Here is a 16,489-nt window from a genome sequence, read left to right as displayed (position 1 = left end):
AACTATGAAAGATGCTTAATGAGCATCAACTTCATTTTTTAAAAATGAAAATGTATTCATCACATTTCCATTGTACCATTGCTCCATGATGTCCAGGGCCATTCACAAACAGACACCACCACTATGGCTGGGGAGGCAAAGCAATATTTTAAAGACTGAAATGCACTACAGGATGCTGAAGAATGAAAAGCATTTAGTAAAAACCTGACTCAGGAAGATGGACTCATAAATGTTTCCTGTTAGAGAGTGTGTGACCCCATACAAGCTGACCAGAGCAGGTTAAAGGCCTTCAAAGCCACCACGATGTATACACTGCAACAGTTCATAAATTCTCTTCGCAAAAGAAGGATCAAACAGCAGAGAGCAAGCACCCTGAAAGCCCTCACCATCAATATGTCAGCAACATCCCCTGCCTCAAACCATAGAAGCTCTGTCCCCTAAATTTCCCTTAGAAAGGACTCCAGCCTTTTTGCTTCAAGGGTGCTTGGGTCTATTTTAACAAGACAGGCAAACAGAATATGTACATCTCAAGTTACACTATATACTTTACGTAATATGGAAACGTTCCCCCAAACGTTGCAAATTTCTTGTTTTTGTTTAACGGCTCACTATTGAACTTGAAAATATTGTTTAGCGGTGTGCATATCACTTTGAAAAATCTCTTGCCTTGGAAGTGCAAACTTATGCAATTGCAAATATTGTATCGCTAAGTGAGGAGACGGCTGTGCTAGTCGTAGGGCGCTCACAGCCAAGCCTTTGAAGATCAGGCAATCACCCGTTCAAGTCATGCAAACCCAAATTATTAGACCAAGGAGTGCCTCAAAACAAGAGAGAAGCTACATTCCCCAGCACAAATGCAGCTATGTCAAATCTGCTGCCTTGGGTTTTGAGCTTACAGGCTATGAAATCTGTAGGAATGGGTTCTACCTAAGGGAGAAGCAATCATAAAGCTGCTCCTTGTTTTATGGCTGTTTGCTATCGTGATTCATTGAATATAATTCTTGCAGCCTTGGCTGCTGTTCATTATTCTAGTAGTAGAAGGCTAGTAGTCAGCAGATAGTCCAAGCCCACCAGCCCCTCGGTGGTCCAGGGGCACTGCAGCAAAAGCAGACAGCAGGCGCTGGCTGCCAAGAGGAAAACCAAGGTGCTCAAGGACATTCACGTGAGCCTTCCTTGCACATGGCGCTGGGCGTGTTTGCAAATGACTTAGTGATAAAGGCAGAAGTTGAAGGGTCCTGCTCATTCAGAGGGAATTTCAAACTCTTTCAGATGCCTTTTCCCAGAAGCTCAGTTCACTCTCTTTTGACTGTCATGGCTGCTATTCCCTCTGTTTTTACACACTAACGAGTATGACAACCCATCACCCTGAAACACCCACCTCGTCTCTACCTAGTCTCCCACTTGCCCAGTTTTTGTATTCCCCATAACACGGGTCCAGCAGAGATCCCCTACCCAACCACTATGAGCATTCACTCCCAATACTCCCGGACAACTGTCCCATTAACATCCTGGAACCCATTCCCAATCGCTACATTAATTCTGTCCCCCAAAATAGCCACCCTCCAACGAACTCACCACTATGCCCATTCCTAAACCTTTTCATCCCTTTCCTTTTATTCTCCACGCTCCCAATTCCCTTAAGACCCCCACCACCTACCCACCGGCAGCCCCCTTTCAGCTTCCCACTTCTGCCACCACCATCAGGCCTCAAACTTTCGCTGCTTCTGGTCCAGCCTATATTCAGAGACACCCCCCAAAAGCTCCCGAGCTTCTTCTGCAAACCCCTCCCCACCCTCGCTATCACCCCTAACCATTGGGCATGCTGGCTGCTGGGATGCTGGCCCAGCATCATCTGGGGGGCACCGTGTTGGCTACCTCTCCTCCCCCCAAACACAGAGAGAAAGCAGGAACACCCACCTACCCCTTCGCCCTCAAGAGCCCCCCCTTCGAAGTCCCCCTCCCCCACCTCCTCAGACAACGAGGCAGCCCCCCCCCTTTTGCTTAGCTCCCCCCATTCAGAAACCCGGACTCCCCTTCTCCCTCAGGAACAGGCACCCCCACCGCCCTTGAAACAAGCTTTCTTTTAATTAAGCCCCCCCTACACTAAGCCTCCCCCTTCCCCAAAGGACGCCCCGCCCCTTTGACCTCCCGGCAACCCCTCCCCCACATTTCACCTCACACCACATCCAACCCGGCCCCCCCCCGCCACAAATGGGCCTCTATATTATTATTTTTTACCTTTCCTCTTGAAGAAGGACATGGTGGCGGCGGCGGCGGCGCGGGGGCCGGGAGAGGGAGGCCCGGGCGGTCCCGTCTCCCTCTCAGGGCTCCTGAGGCAGCGCCTTCCTCCTGCTCCTCCCGCAACCGCCGCCGCCTCCCGCTCCCCACACGGCGGAAAAGGAGGCAGCCGCCATGTTGTCAACAACCGCCGCTGCCGCCGCCGCGCAGGTTCTTTCTTCCGGCGGTCGAACGGTGAGGAAAGGCCTCGCGGGGCATCTCGGGAAATGTTCAGTGGCTCTTATTATTATTATTTATTTTTTAAAAAAGTCAACGGTAACCTGCCGGCCTCTTGCCCTCAAGCGGCATGGCCGCATGGGCGTCGGGGAAGGGAAAGCGGCGAATCGAAGCGGCGGAAAGCGGGTTTTGATTGGAGGGTGTGCTCGAGGGGGCCATCTTGGACGAGGGCACGCCCCGCTGGGGGAGATCGGTAGCGCGGGGGCCATGTTGGAAGCGGGCAGGCCGTGCCGAAGAGAGAGGCCATCTTGGGAGAGGGCAGGCTGTCTCTTTCGTCCCTCGCCACTCCGCCGTCCGGCCGTTAGAGCCCGAAGGCAGCCATCTTGTGTAAGGGAACGGTCGTCGGCTAGGATGGGCCGTTCCTGGCTGGAAGTGATTCTGGTTCAGGCATATTGGTTAAGGGCAGCACCAGACCAACCACAATACCTCCTCTGCTAACGGAAAGGTATTGATATGAGAGAATCAATCAATACTGGGCATGATTATCTCTTTATGATGTATAATTATAGTATGTCATGTATATTATTTATTTATTCCTAATTTTTTACCTTGCTATTCTCCATTTAGGTCTCAGAGTGGCTTTCAATAATAAAATATAAAAAATTTAAACTAATTTATTTTTTTATAAAATTTATGCTCAGGAGGCCTTAATTCGCTGAAGCAACGCTGGTGCTATCCTCTAGTTGAGGACATGCGTGTTAATATGTCGGGCATTTTTTAAAATGATTTTTAAAAATTAATTTCCCAATATTTACCCTATTTTACCACAGTTTTGCCAATTATACAGATTCCAATTAATATCAAAATAATTCAAATTAATTCCAAATTTATACAGTTTAATCAAAGTGGTTTCCTTTGTTCATTGATCAATGTTTTTTGTCCAGTTCTTATATTGCTGGGGTTCATATTTTTTATTGACATCAAATTACATTTCAGTTTTTAGCAATTACTATTTGTGTTAATACCTTCTCTAACTTTCCATAGGATTTCAAAGGAGGTGCTCTAATTATTTTCCTTTTCTCTGCATGTGTCAGTCTAAATATGTCCAATTATAAAGTCCTTGGCCTTTATCTGCTGTCCAGTTCCTGAAATTCCTCCAACTGCTGTTGTCTCTCAGTGTAGCTGGGTTGGGGCTATAACCATAAATAATTCTCAAAATATCTCATTAGCTCCTTCCCATCATGCTCACCTTGCTTGGTGTTTCTGGACAACAACATACTCCACAGTCCATTCTTTCTCACTACTCAGTCAACAAATGTGTCCAACATTAAGATCGTTTGAGATGCCAAAATAATATATGACAAATTCTTTTGACAATATCTATAGATTGGTATCATCAAAAAGTTTGGACATCAAACAGGTTTCTTTAGTAATATTTATCATTTCTGACTACAACGTGAACAACAAATTTGTACCAATGTACTTTTTCTCACCACAAACGATATGTACTAAGTTTATTGTAACCCTTCCAACAATTAGGTTGATATAGAGGAGTAGCTGGTTACAATATTACCAATTGAATGAAACATTTAAACATGATAAAAAGTGCGGCTTTGATGAACAAAGTTCCCAATTTGAAAGGGAACTAATAGAAAACAGAGGAAAATTGATTTTAAGGATGTATATTGTTAGAATGGGACACCAAGGATGAAAAGATTAAATCTGCTATGATCTCGGGATGTGGGGCACAATATAGACTTAGAATCATGGGGAAAACTGTGGAAATTTGGGTTGAATTTCACAACGTGTTATACTTTGAGGGAAAACTTCATTAAAATGATATATAAAACTGTACCTAACACCAAGTAAATTGGCAAAGATGTTTAAATCAGCTTCAAATATCTGTTGGAAATGTAAAGAAGTAGAAGGTTCATTTTACCACATGTGGTGGACATGTAAAGTGGCTAAGGACTTTTGGGAGATGATTTATAATGAGACAAAAAAGATATTTAAGGTAACTCTCCTCAAAAGACCAGAAGCCTTTTTATTAGGGATGGCTGGAACAGATGTCCCCCCAAAATAGGTAAATCTGTTGCTTTATGCAACATTGGCAGCATGAATATTATATGCACTAAAAAGTTACCCATTAAAGAAGAATGGCAACTGAAATTGTAGAATATGTAGAATTGGAAAGTCTGATTTGCAAAATTAGAGATCAAAAAGAGACTGACTTTAAGGAGGACCGGAAAATGTTTGTAGATTATTTAAAAACTCAATGTAAACATGTTTAAATGCAAGTAGGATTTGAGTAAGAACAACAGTGGAAAGTATGGTGGAGTTTTTTTGTGAAGAGGTTAAGGCATAGAATAATAATAATAATATGCAGCAAGAATTGGAATTTTGGGGAAACCATGGAGGGGTGGAGGAGAAGTCCTAGGACTAGGTTGACTGATTAAATTTGAAATGTTGTTGAATTATCATTTAGTTTTCAAATTTCTATAAATAAAAGGAGTGCGATGCCATCTGTGTAGTAATTTCATGGAGTTTGCCCCAAGAAAACTGGAAACAGATTTTAAGGGTCACGATTCCCAAATTTTATTCCAGTCCTTGAGAAGGAATTTGTGTGCCAGTTTCTAGTTCCAATACCTTTCTAAAGGCTTCCCTAAATCTGTAAGTGACATGAAGGCAAACCAATCCATTGTGTTTAATTCATTTTCAAATGGTGCTAAGGGTCTCAGAGCTTGTGCTTTTACCATTTATAATTAAACTATGAATTCGGTAAAAATAAGTTGCTATTTGTTAACACCCCACTTTGATGAAAGAGGTTTTCTCTAGATAGGATGAAAGCTTGGTGGATGTTTCAATCTATTAAATGTAGAGGATATCCTCTTTGAAGGAAGTTCACTGATGATCCTTCTTTGGTATGTATATTTATTGTTGCAAATGCATTTGATCCTGAGAGCCAAGCTGTAGACAACATGTATCCATTTTGGATGGCAGGATTTCCTGTACAGCTAGGTGTGGGCATCAGTGGGCTTGCTGTAGAGAAGATCTGTGGCTTTTTTGTGCTTCCAGTGCTGAGGAGGACATTGAGGAAAGGAATGAGTGACCTATCAGTGGTGCTGGTAAATGTAAGCTTGATAGCTGGATGAACAGAATGGACGTAATTGATCTTTTTGTCATTTGCCCAGACCATCAATGTATCACCGTCATTTAAGTGGTTTGTGAGTGGACATTGCTAGTAAACTTGATAGTTGGATGAATGGAGTGGGTGTAAATTGATAAATTGAGTGGATGTAATTGATAGGTTATATTTGCCATTTAGCCAGACCACAAAGATATCATCAATGCATCGCCACCATATAAGCGGTTTTGTGAATGGGCTGCCTGAGGATATTGTTCCAAGTTTTCACATGATGAAGATGGAGGCATAGCTCTGTGGTTCTCACGCTCATTGAATCCCCACAACAACCCTGTGATGTAGGTTAGGCTGAGAGGCAGTCACTGGCCCAAGATCACCCAGTGAGCTTCAGAGATGAGTGAGGATTTGCACCCTGGTTTCCCAGGTCCTAGTCAAACACTCTAACCACTACACTATAGTTCGATCAACTGATTATATGGATAATCAGTTGATCGAACAAGTTACAGTCTTTAAATACCTCGGCTTTATTTTTCAGTCAACAGGGTCATAGGGAGCACATCAGAAATATGCAAAGGAAAAAGCGCCAAAATTCTGAAACACTTTTTCCATATAAAAGGTGACAATCACATACCTTCAGCACTTGAAGTGTTTAAAGCTAAATCCCTAGCACAGTTATTATATGGGGGTCAGATTTGGACAGGCACTCACCTTGGATCAATCTAAGTTCCTAAGGCAATTTCCCCCCATGTTCCAAATGCTTCATTGTGCTTGGAGGCTTTTCTCCCCTTTGTTGAATTACAGACTTGGTGTAGGATATTTAATTATTGGCTTCGCCTAAATTTAAACCCCACCGGTCTACTACCCTTAGTATCGCAAGATTGTCACGAGAGTGCTTGGACTAAAATTGTCAACCAAAAGCTTTACTTTTCTGGTTTATCACCACAACAGTTATTAACATTGGGCTTCAGTAAAGCAAATAATTTAATTAGTGCCTTTATGATATTGAGCAACAGAATCATTTGGCCATGATAAGGAAATTTTGTCCATGGTATGATTATTTTCTACCTAGTCATTTTGACACATTGGCACCCTATTTAACAATTCCAAAATACAGATGCACTTTCACTTATGCAAGATTAAATACACTGCCTTCAGATGTACTTGAGGGTCGATTTCAAAAAATATCACTGGAAAAACTGTTATGTCCATGTGGAGATGGCAGTATTGAGTCAGTAGCTCCTGTGCTACTAGCTTGCACTCTTTATTAAGATTTGAGGAGTGAAGTTATTACACCTCTACTACTATCCATACCCGGTCGGTCAACCATTGCTATTGTGTCCGTCCTTGTAGCAGATCAAGATAATCAGGTGACAGCAAAAACTGGAGAAAAAAAATTAGGGGAAATTAGAATAATATATTTTATTTCATTATTGATGTAAACCCCCAGAATGTATTTTGTATCGTTAAGGTTTTACCTCTATCGTCAGTTCATTTTATTTTATGTTATTGCTATGGCTAGTGGCTGATGCAAATAAAGATTCTGCTGATGATGATGATTTTGTGCACTCTTGGCTCAGTGCCATGTCCAGGGGAACCACCCACCCTGCCCTAAATCCAGCACTGACCTTGGTCAGGGCTGTAGCTCAGTGGCAGAAGGTCCCAGGTTCAATCCCCAGCATCTCTTAGTAGGACTGGGAATATTCCCCCATCTGAAATCCTGGATTGCTGCTGACAGTCAATGTAGTCAGTACTGAGCAAGATGGACCAAAGATCTGACTTGGCATAAGGCAGCTTCCCGTGTTCCTCTTTAAATCAGCCTTTCATTTAGAACCACGAGGACCTTGTTTTGTTTTAAGGGAATAGGTAAAGGTAAAGGGACCCCTGACCATTAGGTCCAGTCGTGACCAACTCTGGGGTTGCGGCGCTCATCTCGCTTTATTGGCTGAGGGAGCTGGCATACAGCTTCCGGGTCATGTGGCCAGCATGACTAAGCCACTTCTGGCGAACCAGAGCAGCGCACGGAAACGCCGTTTACCTTCCCGCTGGAGCGGTCCCTATTTATCTACTTGCACTTTGACGTGCTTTCGAACTGCTAGGTTGGCAGGAGCAGGGGCCGAGTAACGGGAGCTCACCCTGTCGCGGGGATTCGAACCGCCGACCTTCTGATCGGCAAGTCCTAGGCTCTGTAGTTTAATCCACAGCGCCACCCGTGTCCTGATTTTAAGGGAATAGCTGTGGCTTAATGGTAAGAGCATCTGTTTTGCATGCATAAGGTCTCAAGTTCAGTCCCCAATGGAATCTCCTTGTAGGGATGGGCCCCTTGTCTGAAACCCTGGAGAGCTAAGTAGCTTCAATCTTTTCAGACCCATGACCTATGTTCAACCTGAGCCGTCTTACATATTCCAACATCCCATGCTATTTTATTGGAAAACACCAGGGGGCGCTTGTCCACCTTTTTGCAAACTTAATTGCCTTTAAAACTTCTCTCTTGCAACCCAAAAGGAGAGTTCAGCCGCTCAGCTCAGTGGTAGCTTTACCAAAGAAAGGAATCCTCCTTATAAATAATGCCTGGTCTGAGTGCAATATTATTTTCCTCTGCCTCTACCCACCGTTTCCAGATCTGTTCCTGATGAACTTTTAACAGCAGTCAAAACCAGTAGCTGAGTCAGCCATCCATCTAGCTCACTATTATCCCCACTGACAGTGACTCTCTGGAATGCCCCCTCAACCTAGACTGGTTCATTTGGGCCAAACGGCACTGCCCCACCAACCTCGGTTTGTCCTCAGCCAGCCCTCCCCTCATCTGCCTGCCTGCCTTTTTATAGCCAGCCCAGAGCCAGGGCTTTGCCTTTCAGCTTCCTCCTCCTCAGTCTCAGTAGAACTCAGCTGGGAGGAGGATGGGGACAAACCTAGAATTAGTTGGCTCTGCCTGCCATTGGCTCTGGCTCCCCCTACTGTCCGTCTCCCTGCCTTTTGCCTTATCAGTCCCAGTGGCCACCAGCCACTGTAATGAAGTAAACCTTGGGTGGGTGGGTGAAAAATGAAGCGTGTCTTGGCTTTTCAATAGGGGAGGGAGAGAAAGGGGACAGCATTTGGGGCTTTTTAGTTTAGAAAAAGGGGGCATGGCAGAGGTGCATAAGAATCTATCGGTGGAGGGGAGAACGTTGGGAATATGTTGGGAGATTCCAAACAAGAGGAAGGACACCATGCATGGTTAAAACTATGAAACTCCCTCCAAGAGGTTGTGATGCAAACGGCCACCAACTTGGATGGCTTTAAAAGTTGTTGGGACAATGGAGTGCTCCTCCAGGGGTGAAGTTGTACCGCAGCACGGAAGTGACTTTCCACGGTGTGCAACGCCTGGGCAGTGTGTATGGAGGTCCTGGGCTGCCCAGACGGCAAGACCCCCTTCTCAGCCTCGCTGGAACTCATGTGGGACTCGGGAGAAGGCTCTCAGTGGCTATTAGCCGTGATGGCTAGGTTCTCCCTCCACAGTCGGAGGCCGTAATGTTTCTGAACATTGGAATCTCAAGTGGGGAGCGAGGGCGCTGCGCTCAGATCCTGCTCGCGCGCTCCCCATTGGGGATCCCGGTTGCTCACTGCATTAGATGGGTCCCCTTTGGCCTGACCTCTCCTGATCTTGATTCACGTCGCCATCACCGCCGCTTCGGATTCGGGGTGCCTCTTCGAGCAAAGGGGAAGCCTCCGCCGGGTGGGGCGCGAGCCAGCCACCCCCCGCGCTCCTCCCCACCGCTTGCCGGCAACGCTTCCACGTGACGGCGAGGCTGGATCCAGGGAGCCGCCCACCGGGGGCCGAGCGAAAGAAAACACTCGGCGGCGGGCGGCGAGAGAGGCAGTGAGCGCACCTGCTCGCTGCGCACGGAGGCGCACCGCTCGCCAAACCTCTCCAAGGGCGCGCCTGACCTCTCCAAAGCGCGCAGGGAAGAAGACGGAGAGGTCGCCTCTCGCTCGCCACGTGCGCCGCTGCCCCTCGTCCCATGGCCCTTCCCGGCCCGAGGTGAGCCAGCCAGAGAGGGCCCTCCATGCCGGCGCGCCAGAAGCAGGAGGCGAAGAAGAAGAAGAAGAAGAAAGGCGCCGGCGCCGGCCGCGTGGATGCGGCGGCGCTGCTGCTGCGGGAGCGCACGGCAGCCGGAGCAGCCACGGGCTCCCTGGGCCAGCCGCCTCCCGCCGCCGCCGCCGCCGCCCTGCCGAGGATGTTCAGCTGCGTGGGCTGCTTCTGGGTCCTCTTGTCCTCCTGCCTGGTGGCCGTCTGCAGCTTCAGCTTCCTCTCGCCGGCTTGGATCGTGAAGGAGCGCGGCGGCGGCGGCGGGCGGCGTTTGGTGGTGGCCACGGCCGCCGCCCTGGAAGGCAGCGAAGGCGGCGCCGGCGGCGGAGAGGTCAGCTTCGGGCTGCTGTGGCACTGCTCCGAGTCCCTGCGCCACATGTACGACTGCTACACCTTCGGCGGCCTGGGGAGGTTCAGCGAGATCCCCTCCGGCTCCTGGCAGGTGAGAGACGGGTTGAGCCTATCTAGCTTTGTGTTGTTCACACTGGCAGGCAGCGACGGCGGCGGGGGGGGGGGCGGTTCGGATAACGGGACCTACCCAGCCCACCAGGAGATGCCGGGGAATGCACCTGGGACCTCTTGCGGGCAAAGCAGGCGCTCTATACCACTGGGCTACAGCTCCTCTTTTATAAATCAAGAAAGGTTCTAGTCCTCATGCTTCTGAATTACAGGCTGGTTGAATGGGAACATAAGAAGCTGCCTGGCAACAGCGCTCTCTCTCTCTCTCTAATAAGGGGGTATTCCCAGCCCTACCTGGAGATGACATCAGCAATTGAACCCGGGACCGTTCTGCATGCAAAGTGGATGCTCTGCCAATGAGCCTCTGCTTGGAGCTGCCTTATATCAATTGTGCCAGGCAGTTAGTCTTTCTAGCTCAGTATTGCTGGTGGCAGCTCTCCAAGGTTTTGGCAACGGGAGGCATTCCCAGACCACTAGGGAATGGTGGGCATTGAATCTAGGAGTAAAAGGAACATATGAGGAGCTGCCTTATGCATGCTGGATGGCCCTCTGTCAAGGATGCTTTAGCTGAGATGCCTTCATTCCAAGGGGTTGGACTGGATGACCCTTGGGGTCCCTTCCAACTCTACAATTCTGTGATTCTATACTGAGTCAGACCTTTGGTCCTTCTAGCTCAGTGTTATCTACCCTGACTGGCAGTAGTGGCTGCCCAGGGTTTCCCATGGGGAGACATTCCCAGCCACACCTAGAAATGCTAGGGACTAAACCTTCTGCATGCAAAGCAGGTGTTCTGCCACAGAGGTGTGTAATCCTTCCACTGAAAATAAGCATAAAATTCTAGTTCTGAATAAAGAGCTGGAGCAGGAAGCTGCCTTTTGCTGAGTCTGACCATTGGTCCATCTAGGTCAGTACTGCTTACACTGATGGGCAGCGGCCCTCCACGGCTTCAGGCGGATAGTTTCCCCCCAGCCCTGCCTGGAGGTGCCATTGGGGATTGAACCTGGGACCTTCTGCATGCAAAGCAGATGCTCTGAAATTGCGCGGTGGCCTTTCTCCTAGCCCCTGTGGAATTGCGTCGTAAAATTGCACCTAAATCTGCAGCGGTGACTTCCAAGGAAGGTTGTTTCGTGTCAAGGTTGCCAGCTGGATTGGCTTGCCTCTGAGGTTTTTAATTTTAATTTGTGTCCTGGGTGTGTGTGCACGCGCGTGCCTTGTTTCGATGATGCCAAAAATGAAAGCCTAGCAGAAAACAAGCCGGAGATGTTTGCTGGGCTGTCCGGGTGTCAGCAGGCAGACAGCATGTGCTTTGCAGTTAGAAATCTGTTGGGAGCTTCAGGGGAGGAAAAAAGAAAGCGCTTCTTGACATAGTGCATAGTTCGTACTGGGGCATTTGTTCCCACAAGAGGGAGCAGTGGCCACCAAGGTGAATGAAATTTAAGAGTGGGCTCACAGAGGCTGTCATGGTGGTAGTGCTCTCCCTTCCACTGTTGAAGGCAGGATGGTGGGGATCACAAGAGGAGAGAATGTTGCTGTTGGCACTCAGGTTCTGCGTGTGGGATTATCTTTCGGGCATCTGGTTGGCCGCTGTGAGATGCAGGGTCCTGGGCTAGGTGCACCCAGTGTTAGAAATTAGCCAGGAGCCAGGCGCGTTTTGCTACTGGCGTGGGTCCAGTTGCAACCACGAGGGGATTTCTGGATGGCAGTTGGGTAACCACAGTTTAAAAACCTCCGCCTCTGTTCATAGTTATTACCATTTCCACTGTGTCTTTCCCCCCCTCCTTCTTGCATTCTGGGGCAAGTGAATTGTAAGAGCAAGCTACAGTCAAGCAATGTAGTTGAGAATTCCCCCCCCCCCCCCCAGAATAAGGCCAATGAGGAGTTGCTATGCTTGGCACTGAATGTTGAATATGAGTTTGAAACATAAACTGGTTTTTTATGTAAGAGTTCAGTGGAGTATCCTGCTGAAGGGCATGGCTGACTGGCTGGCAGGTACCCTGAACAGGAACAGGGGCATAGATAACATTGCTATATTTTGTTGCTGGTTCCACTTGCCACTGTATACATTTAAATGATTTATAAAGGTTTAAAACATTTTAACTTTTATTAATCATGCATTGGGGATTGGTCCTCCCCTCCCCCCCGGCAAATCTTTCGTTCTTGCTCAGTGATGGTGTGGAATCAGTGTGAATTCTTGTGTAGCACATTAATAGGCTAAGAAATGTGTTATTATGGGGTCTGTCAGCCACAGCAGCCTGACACTCTTTTTTTAAAAAAATAATTTTTATTAACCGACCAATCAAATCAAATCACATCACATCACATAAATTCCGAATTACAAAGCCGAATTTTAAATTTTTGTTGAGGGGACCCATATTTCAAGTTTCGAAGGGGGATTCCGATCATCTTCTTGCTACTGCGTTCATATCAGCAGCCTGACACTCTTTTACCCCTGTGGAAACGGCCATGGTTCTTGTGGAGTGGAAATGTCAATCGGCAGCTAATTATCACTGCTGTGGAACCGGGCTCTTCCACTTGGCTTTTTTGCAATATTTACAACTCACATTTCATTGACTCGTCTAAGAGTTGGTTGGAATACTTGTTGAGTTTGATATCTATCTATCTATCAATATCTATCTATCTATCTATCTATCTATCTGTTATCTATCATCTATCTATCTATCTGTCTATCTATCTAGTTGGCTTCATTCTGGAGAGTTTGCATTTCTGGCTTGAACTTCTGCCAATTTCATTCCTGAGTTTTGTGCTAAAGGGCGGTTGCCACCTTTCCTGGCCTGACCCTGCACCTCTTGGCGAGTTGCTTTGGTACCTCTCTTCCAACAGCACAAATAGCTTTGGAGGGCTTTTTTCTTTTTACTGTGCTCCTAGCATGGGGGAATCAAGTTGAAAACAACAACCGCCCTCCTTGGCCCTTGCTGCAAACTTGAGCCTTGTTGCCCCCCTCCCCCGCAAATAGGAGCAGAACCGGGGGCCTTCTGCATGCAAGGAGATGCCCTGTTCTCCCTCTAAAAATAAATAAACATTCCAGTCCTCATGGTTCTGATTTAAATAGGAATATAGGAAGCTGCCTTATATTGAGTCAGGTCACTGGCCCATCTAGCTCAATATTGTCTGCACTCACTGGCAACTGATCTCCAGCGTTTCAGGCAGTGGGACATATCCAGCCCTACCTGGAATTGCCACTGGGGATTGATCCTGGGACCATCTGCATGCAAGGCCAGATGCCCTGCCACTGAGCTACACTCCCCTCTATTTAAATCAGGAGTGGGGGAACCCTTTTCAGCTCGAGGGCCGCATTGTGTTGTGAGCAACCTCTTGGGGGCCGCATGGCAGGGCCAAAGGCAGAAGTGGGCAGAGCAACAAATTTGCTTCATAGAAAACGTCAGGGGTTTGATGCATGAGCACCCCACCGACACAATTTTACACCTTCTTCCGCGTAAGCGCAGAAGCACAGTCGCCGGCAGGTCAAAGCACTCAAGGGGAGCTTATCCAGGCGATCTGGGTTGTGGACCTGGAAGGGGCATGTGAAAAAGCCCCCAGGGCCAGATAGGGAAGCCTGGAGGGGCCACATTTGGCACCCTGAGCCAGAGGTTTCCCTACTCATCATCATCATCATCATCATCATTGTCATCATCATTTTGTTTGTATGCCGCCTTTCCATAGTTGAAACCATGCTCAAGGCGTCTTACAACATGACGAGATTTACACAATTACAAACGTAACAAAAGTCATGAACAATAAATAAAACACATCAAAAAGTATACAACCAAATGGAAACAATTTCCACATAAATAATAAGATCCCAAACCATAGACACAACAATAACATCAATAGCAGCAACAACTTCTCCCAACCCCCTGTAAACAAGTTAAGGGTTTGAAAAAGAATCACACAGTGCTAAACAGGCTTGAACGTTAGAGGCATTTGGAGCCTCAAACCTGCACAGAGTTTAGTTAAAGGGACCCCTGAACATTAGGTCCAGTTGCGGACAACTCTGGGGTTGCGGCGCTCATTTTGCTTTACTGGCCGAGGGAGCCGGCGTACAGCTTCCGGGTCATGTGGCCAGCATGACTAAGCCGCTTCTGGTGAACCAGAGCAGCGCACAGAAACGCCGTTTACCTTCCCGCCAGAGCGGTACCTATTTATCTAATTGCACTGGTGTGCTTTCGAACTGCTAGGTTGGCAAGAGCAGGGACCGAGCAACGGGAGCTCACCCCGTTGCGGGGATTCGAACCGCCGACCTTCTGATCGGCAAGTCTTAGGCTCTGTGGTTTAACCTACAGTGCCACCCATGTCCCTGCACATATGTTTAGTTAGGTGCTAATAGTAGTTAGGTTACTATTCCTAGCTTGGTGGCGAAGAAACAGGAACATTTTTGGCCTACTAAATTACTGTGTTCGAACAGATTTAGAAGGGACGCTGGGCATGTATAAATACACAGTGTGTATTTATGATGTGGCTTGCAGGGTGTTCTGAATAAGCTTTGTGGTTGTCCGTGTGCACAGTGCGGCTATAGATGTTTAGACTACAACTCCCTTCATCCATGGCCATTGGCCATGCTGGCAGGGAGCCTAAGCAGAGCCCCACTGGATCAGACCAAAGGATGCTCCAGCGTCCTCTTCTCACAATGTTCAAGCAGATGCCCCAATGGGAGCCTGCAAGCAGGACCTGAGAGCAAGAGCCATGCTCTCCCCATGTGTGATTCCCAGCAAATGGTCCCCAGACGCATACTGCCTCATTGATAACCTTCTCCTCCATGCATTGTGTATCGCCCTTGCCAAGCCACCCAGGTTGAACTATGTGCCATATTATCTTTAGGGCAGACTTTTTTCATGCAGCGCATAGTTAATTTATGGAACTCTCTCCCACAGGAGACAGCAGTGGCCCCCAATTTAGATGGCTTTGAAAAAGGATTGGGCAAGGCTGTTGATGGCTTCCAGCTACGATGGCTACGATCAGAGATAGCAATGTTTCTCCATCCCTGGGATACAGCGGTTGTCACCCTTGGGCCAATCACAGCCCTGCCTTGCCGTGGCTATTCATTCTTCTAGCATGTCACAGGAGTTCTGCTGGCATTTTATCGGCGCCGTTGGCATTCTGTTGAATTTCTACCAGATCCTAATTTCCCTGCCCAAGCCCTTGGAAAAAGCTGGTCTCAGATGCAATAGAGGGTGGTGACCTTTACAAATCTCGAAGATTTCCGAGGTTGGCTTCAGACGTTGTTGGAAAACCTGCCTCCCCACCCCATTGCTGGGGGTGGGGGGTGCTGAAGTAGCACCCCACAAATCCTCATACCCAAGCGGTGGCTGGGAGAAGGAACCGGGGGGGGGGGTGTGTGCGTGTGTGTGTGTACACAGCCTGTGCCTTTTGTCTGAGGGAAGCCGCTCTCACCAAAGGATCATTAATGCAAGCTGTGTGTTTTGTCGGAAGGGGAATTATGCTAATCGCCTTACAAATGATGCTTTGAGTCGTGCCTGGAGGTTAATTAAGGGGCCTTTCCCCTCTGAAAGAGGGGCACTGTGTCTGTTTAAAAATGCAAACACTGTTTTAGATCGAAGGAGCGGTCTCCCTGGACTTCTTGTTTTGCAGCTTGAGAGCGATGTGTCTAGCTTCATTATATATATTTATATTTTACCCCCACTTCCAATATCCCAGGCCCGGAATGGGGAAGTCTGTGGTCCTCCATAGGTTGTCTCCATCTCCCATCAGCCCTTGCAGGAGTGAGGGGACACTGAGGGTCACAGCTTGCACCTCCTTGTCCCTCTTGGTCCTCACATGCTGCTTTTCTAGGTGCAAGGATCCCTCCCCCCTGCCCTGTATTCTCCTTAATGGGGCTAAACTTCCTCATCTGTACCCTAAATGAAGCATCTGCAGGGTGGGGAGCCTATATTGCCTAATGCTCTGGATTATGTACTTCAGATCTTGGGTCCTTAGGTTTCTTGAAGCCTCAGGGCCTATTACTAACCCCAGCCCTAGCAATCGGTTATCACAGTGAGACCAGCAGAAGCAATCATCGCTCCTATTAACATCATTCAGCTGTGTGCGCTATTCCTTTTGCAACCAAACCACTTGCCATCCATGCACAAGAGTACAGCAGGCTTGTGGGAACTTCTTGCAGAAGTAGAAAAAAAAGGTTTTTTTGCATGGGGAAAACCTAAAACTGAAAAGCATCCAGTGAGCATGCTTAAGAATTTTGTTTAACTTTTTTGGAGTGTGTGTGTGTGTTAGGAAATTGAATGGAGTGGTCTTGGCAGAGGGCCTGGCTGGCACCCTGGCGAGGAACGCAGCCCACTGCAACATTTTGTTGCAGGTCATGCCTGTTGGTTCAGTCTCAGGTTAGCTTAGGCAAC

General features: G+C 47.7%; 2 protein-coding genes and 1 long non-coding RNA gene across 4 annotated transcripts in view; 1 reads left to right on the top strand and 2 right to left on the bottom strand.

Annotated features, from left to right (window-relative positions):
- Window positions 1-2,516, bottom strand: part of AKAP10 (A-kinase anchoring protein 10) — a 29,512-nt gene extending 26,996 nt beyond the window's left edge. Inside the window, exon 1 of the mRNA XM_080983043.1 lies at window positions 2,239-2,516. Within this exon, the coding sequence (XP_080839169.1) occupies window positions 2,239-2,260 (22 nt within the window). The 5' untranslated portion in view covers window positions 2,261-2,516. The remainder of the gene's footprint in view (window positions 1-2,238) is intronic.
- A 3,973-nt stretch (window positions 2,517-6,489) lies between these two features.
- LOC308464201 lies at window positions 6,490-7,244 on the bottom strand. The gene is made up of 2 exons (XR_013979946.1): window positions 6,723-7,244; window positions 6,490-6,661 (listed from the first exon to the last, which is right to left on the bottom strand). It is a non-coding gene; the product is annotated as an uncharacterized lncRNA (long non-coding RNA).
- A 1,463-nt stretch (window positions 7,245-8,707) lies between these two features.
- Window positions 8,708-16,489, top strand: part of LHFPL7 (LHFPL tetraspan subfamily member 7) — an 80,608-nt gene continuing 72,826 nt past the window's right edge. For both annotated transcript variants that reach the window (XR_013979852.1, XM_080983210.1), the window contains exon 1: window positions 8,708-10,104. Coding sequence is in view for 1 of the 2 variants with exons in the window: in XM_080983210.1 (XP_080839336.1) it covers window positions 9,640-10,104 (465 nt within the window). In the remaining variant the exon portion in view is untranslated. The remainder of the gene's footprint in view (window positions 10,105-16,489) is intronic.

Source organism: Podarcis pityusensis (genome assembly GCF_964106645.2).
Source record: "Podarcis pityusensis genome assembly, chromosome: 15".
Taxonomy (NCBI): domain Eukaryota; kingdom Metazoa; phylum Chordata; class Lepidosauria; order Squamata; family Lacertidae; genus Podarcis; species Podarcis pityusensis.
This window is presented reverse-complemented; position numbering and strand designations above follow the sequence as displayed.